Raw genomic sequence first — 5,811 nt, forward strand, 5'->3', positions numbered from 1 at the left:
AGGAGTCGATCGCCACTCAAGTGGTCGAGGCCGAACTCGCTCGTTACCACATGAACATGTCGGACGAACTGGTGGCCCGAGTGACCGCCGGAGCCGGCGCGTACTACGGCGAAGGTGGACAACAGAAAGTCGGCGGGTTCGCGTACGTTCAGGCGACGCTGCGGGACCTGTACGTGGAACAGAAGCTGGTGTTGAGGTACGACGCGAGAACGGTGGATCCGAAAAAACTGCCTCTCGACGTGTTGGCATCGGTGTTGGGCCGTTATCTGTTGGACGGTACCGGCGGCACGCTGTACGATCTGGACGAGCGGCCGACACCGTTCGGCGTTATAAACGCGATCGCTTTCAGTCCGGCGTCAGGACTCGCGACACTGTTCGCCGCCGACGAACGCGTTAAACAGGTCAAGTACAAAGCCACGGTACCCGGTGATCCCAAAAATATCGGCAAACACGCCGCCGCTCGCGTCGTGTTCTTACACCACGTTTGACCGAACGGGTCGATGGAAAAATAAACGTGGTGTGTGTGTGTGTGTGGTGGTATTTGTACACGCCAACCCTCTCGCCCGAATGTACGTACAAACTAATCCACACACGATATAAGAATCTCGATTTCGTTATTATTTAGCAGTTTAAATGAACGCATTGGATGTTTTTCGTGTGGGAAAAACGCCTACCTCTCCACGCCGTGTTGATATCAACTGTTTGAAAAGTCGCTCGGCGCGGGAGATCAAGTGGTGAATTGAATTTACACTGTGTTTGAACTCAGGTTTTATTATTTAGTCGTTTGAATGAATACAATTAATTTTATCGCATAGGAACTTAGACTTCTATTCTCTTACCCTGCGTACACCCCCTCTAAAAAAAAACTATTTACTATTTACTTGTACAAGAATCGTGTGAAAACAGATTTAACGGATACATGACAGCAACGATTTTCGCTTCAACTTCTTCGCCTCGGGAAGGGCCGTTTCTTTCTTGTAATACACGTCTTGATCCGTCGCCGTTAAGACGTCGAGTGACACGTACGTGTCACTCTTAGGCGTATCTCCGGCCGGGTGGTTTCTCGCCTTCCGCCTGTCAGGAGGCCGTTCCTTTCCGACCAACTGGTGTATCGATTCGATCTTCCTGTTCTGGCGATAGATAGAACCCATCAACATTTCCATCTTTTGTGTTAGTTCGTCGAGTTGGCCGCTCTGATCGCCTTCCGCGGCCGGCGAGTGACTACCCGTCCGTCCGACGGCGCTCAGGTCCTCTATACCGCCGTACGTCACGCGACCGTTCCCATACGATTGGGCCCCGCGGTCGTCGTAGCGCCTCAGAGACGACGACCGAACAAATCTGTCGGGTGGTCCGTAGAATGGCGGTGGCGCCGACATCGGCCGTGGAGGAGCCGACAGCGGTCGTGGGGGAAACGACAGCCGACTGTTTCTCTCGTAGGCGGCGGATTGAGAACATACGTCGAAACCGCCATCGCGGTAGTTGGCTCGCGTGCTACACGAAGCGAAACGATGGCGGGTGGATTGCGTTCGCACGTCGAGCCCGTTGAACGGACTGACCACCGGCAGTCCGAACACACCACTAGTCGATGTGCTCCTTTTTCTTATACCGGGAGAACAATAGAAGTCGGCCGGTCGGTAGTGCGCGATGTCATCGCAGAACGTGCCACTTTCCAGACGGTACTGACCGCCACTGCCCGCCGCCGTTAAACCTTTCTCCTCGTCCTCTTCACGGACGGCTTCGTGTATCCTGTGTTTTCCGTACATGTATTCTGGTTTCGCCGAATAATGCCCCCTCGGCGGGTACAGGTGGTCGTGTTCTTTACCCTCTATTGTTTTCATTCCACCATCACCGTCGACGGGTCGGGATCGAGAAAAAACCCCCTGCGATTGGACAGGTGTAGATTGGAGTGGTGGCGGCGGTGGCGGCGGCGGCGGTGGCGGAGGCGAAGGTGGTGAAAACACTTGGGCCGGGGGCGATGCATCTTTGAATGTGCTGAAAGACAAACGTCGGACATCTCCCGCGTGGCTCATAGTCGAGTGTTCCGATCACCAAGACACCTCTAGTATTCCGTACGACACACCGATAACTGTCGCTTCGGGTGAACAATAAGCGTGTGCGCACGCAAGAAAGAAGAGTTGGTTGGGTGGGAAAGAGAAAGAGAGAGGGGGGGCACCTCTTCCGGGAATCTCACGATAACTTGACCACCGCGTGCCGATCAACTATAAAACCGGCTGAGTCTGCACTACTCGGAGTCAGGAGCAGCCGCCCGCACCCGGCTCTTCAACGAAGCAGTGGCCCTCAGCGGCACACCGACCAGCTGTTAGACAATTGTTCCAGCCGACAGACAGGCCGTCGAGCTCAAACTGCTCGGATACTGCCAACAGACCAGGAGTAGCGCCCAGAGGTCATCCTAGCGACCCGACTCAGACTTGGACTATTCGTAGTCGAAGATGGAACCGTTCTTCTATCTCCACGCTGAACTGGAAGAGGAGCGGTTTGCGACGGCCGCTACTCGTCACGGCGTCCGGGCACAACCCATCACCACGTGTCTGTCGATATTCGGTAAAGACGCGCGCGATGAGACCGTAGTCGTCCGCGTCCACATGTACAGGATTCAATTCTACGTGTCCTTCAGGGATACGCAACTAACCAGCTACTGTTGCACGTGGTTGGCGCAGAACGCCGCAGACCTCGTGGTGTCGATGGAAACCGTGCACGGATTCAAAAGCATGTTGATGGACAAAAACCACCAGACGGTGGCCGCTGACGATTTCGCGGACACTACTTTGTCAAACGTGGTACGCCTGAAAGTCAGAACGCGGCGTGACGTGACAACGGTGGTGAGGAAGCTGGACGAAAAGGTGTACGAGTACTACGTCACCAACGGTTCGTGTCATGGTTATCCGTCCGCGGCCAACTACTACGAGTCGAACCTGGACGTGATTGTGGCGGCCACGAGGGATCTGGGACTGGACGCGTGCCAGTGGTGTCTGTTCGACACGCGTATGTGTACGAAGAACGAGAACCGGGCGTTCGTAGGAAACGAGTACTCGGTGTACGACACGGGTGCGATCCGAGTGAAGGACTTGTTCGCCAGACCCACGGCGCCTCCGCGTTCTCTGCCGCCTCACGTGAAAATCATGTCCTTCGACATAGAATGTCTTTCTGCCGTCGTGGAAACCATGCCGGACGCTTCCAGAGATCCTGTCATACAGATCTCGGCCGTCGTTTCCACGGACGCCTTGGGCCGCGGGCAGTCACGCGGTTTTCGGCGTCACCTCTTCACGACCGGCGGACCGTGTGCTTCGATCGAGGATGTGCAAGTAGTTCTGTGTCGGGACGAGGCCGCACTGTTGCGAGCTTTCGTCGAACACGTTCATGCCGAAGACCCGGACATCGTCTCGGGTTACAACGTGTGTTCGTTCGACCTGCCTTATCTTTTCAAACGCATCGAGGTACACGGGGTCGAGGCGTGCATGGGTAGAGGAAAACGCCGAGCGACTTGTAAAAAACGCAAAATGGAAGCGGTGCGTCAGTACGCGTCATTCATGCCGAAGACCCACGACACTCTGGTCCCCGGACGCGTCGTTTTCGACATGTACACGCATATGCGGAAAGAAGTGAACCTGCGTTCGTACACACTGAACAGCGTGTCAACACATTTCCTGAAACAGAAAAAAGACGACGTCGGTTACAGAGAGATTCCGGCGCTGTACCACGGTGACGACGAATCGCGCGCACGCCTCGGACGCTACTGCGTGAAAGACGCGCAACTCGTTTTGGAACTGGCGTTCAAAACGCAAACATTCGTTCACGCGTTCGAACGGTGCAAAGTTTTTCGCACCATGTTACAGTACATGGTGGAACGCGGTCAACAGGTGAGATTCTATTCCATGCTGTTGGCCTGGTGTGCGGACCGGAAGATTCTAGTAAACGACGTCACGACGTCCCGCGACGTGGAGGAGAAGAGGAAGGCGAGTGCCCATTACGAGGCCAACCTGTACGACCGTGCCAAAAAGGCGCGACTCGAACGTGGGAGGCACTCCTCGTCCGCCGCCACGACGGACAAAAACACCAACTCGCCGCACGACACCTCGGGAGAACGCTCACCGCCACGACAAGCAGGCAAAACGAGACGATCGGGGTACGAAGGGGCCACCGTATTGGATCCGGTCAGCGGCATGTACCACACGCCCGTCATCTGTCTCGACTTCGCTTCCCTGTACCCGTCGATCATGATCGCGTACAACCTGTGTGTGACGACCTTCGTGAGGGACGAGCGGAGCGGAGAAGAACTGACGGTGGCGGGTCTGGCCGAACGGTCGCCGGCCGGCTACTACTTCCTGGCGAGCCCCACAAAAAAGGGTGTCGTACCGTCAATATTGGAAATGTTGCTTGAGGAGCGAGCCGACGTGAGACGGCGGATGCGCGACGTCGACGACGGATCTATCGAATACATGTTATTGGACGGGCAACAGCTAGCGCTGAAAATCGCGGCCAACTCCATATACGGTGCAATGGGTTGCGACAAGAGCATTTTAAATTTCGTCGAGATACCGTCCAGCGTTACGGCGTACGGTCGCCAACTGATACTACGGACGAAAGAGCACGTGGAAAACCTCTACGCCGGAACGCAGGTGTTGTACGGAGACACGGACAGTCTCATGGTGAACATGAGTGAATGGGATCCGAACCGCCAGTACATCTGGGATTGCGCCGGACTCGGCAAGGACATGGCCGACTCGGTCACTAGAGCAATCGACCGTGCACCGATCAGACTGCAGTTCGAAACGGTCTACAAACCGTTTTTACTGTGCACAAAGAAGAGATACGCGGCCGGCGTGTACAACTGTCTCGACAAGGTGGCGGCGTCCTCCGACGAGAACGTCCGACGCGCGTGTCGTCCGACGATAAAGTACAAGGGACTGCAGGTGGTACGGCGTGACAACTGCACCTTCGCCACGCGCCTCATGGAGTTCACTCTGGAAACGCTGATGAGCGAAAACGAGGACGGCTCGATCGTACGCATCGCGACGCGCCTGCGAGACGAGCTGACGCGCCTCTTCCAGGGACGTGTGAACATGAAAGAGTTGGTGATTTCGAAGGAGTGGAAGAAGAAAGGCGTCAACGCGCAAGCGCACGACATATTGGCGCGGAGAATGCAGCAGCGCGACCCGAACTCGGCGCCGTCCATCGGCGACCGTGTGCCGTACGTCATCGTCACGCATCCCAAAGGTGCGAGACTGTGTGACCGGGCCGAGGACCCGCTATTCATCGTGGGAAAACGATTTGCCGGTCGATTTCATGTATTACGCGGACAACCAGTTGGCCAAACCGATAGCCGATCTGCTTAAAGTCGTCTTGGCGGGGAAGAATCCAGAAGAAATAAAGGACATGTTCTGGCCACCCGCCGTACCGAGGCGCTCGTCCGACAAGCGTCTGGCAACGGGCGAACGGAGATGGATGAAGAAAGCTTCCGGGGGAAACCAACGGATTACGGATTACTTCGCGAAAACGCGATCGCAGGAGCAAGTCGAGGGAGAGGAGGCCGCGCGACTGTCGCTGTTGAAAAAAGAATTGTGCGACGTAGAGGACGTGTTGGAAGGTTTGGCTGTAAAGTGCATGCGGTGCAAAAAGAACGAAGAGCAAGCCGTGCGTTCCTGTCGTGACCGAGAGTGTGAAACGCTCTACGAACGTTATTCAAATATTAAAATAAGACGTCAAACGGTGGATAAAATCGACAGGATCGACAAGACCGCAGACGCATCCTCGCGAGTCGGTGTGTCGAGGTCGTACAACTTGTTTACCACC

The 5,811-nt window shown here is 55.6% G+C and overlaps 1 protein-coding gene across 1 annotated transcript; it reads left to right on the forward strand.

The window, feature by feature from the left end:
* The first annotated feature begins 2,450 nt into the window (after nt 1-2,450).
* LOC124370666 (DNA polymerase delta catalytic subunit-like) lies at nt 2,451-5,354 on the forward strand. The gene has a single exon (XM_046828953.1). The coding sequence runs from the start codon at nt 2,451-2,453 to the stop codon at nt 5,352-5,354; it is 2,904 nt and encodes a 967-aa protein (XP_046684909.1).
* Nucleotides 5,355-5,811: the final 457 nt, after the last annotated feature.

Source organism: Homalodisca vitripennis, unplaced genomic scaffold, assembly GCF_021130785.1.
Source record: "Homalodisca vitripennis isolate AUS2020 unplaced genomic scaffold, UT_GWSS_2.1 ScUCBcl_370;HRSCAF=2215, whole genome shotgun sequence".
NCBI classification, from domain to species: Eukaryota; Metazoa; Arthropoda; class Insecta; order Hemiptera; family Cicadellidae; genus Homalodisca; species Homalodisca vitripennis.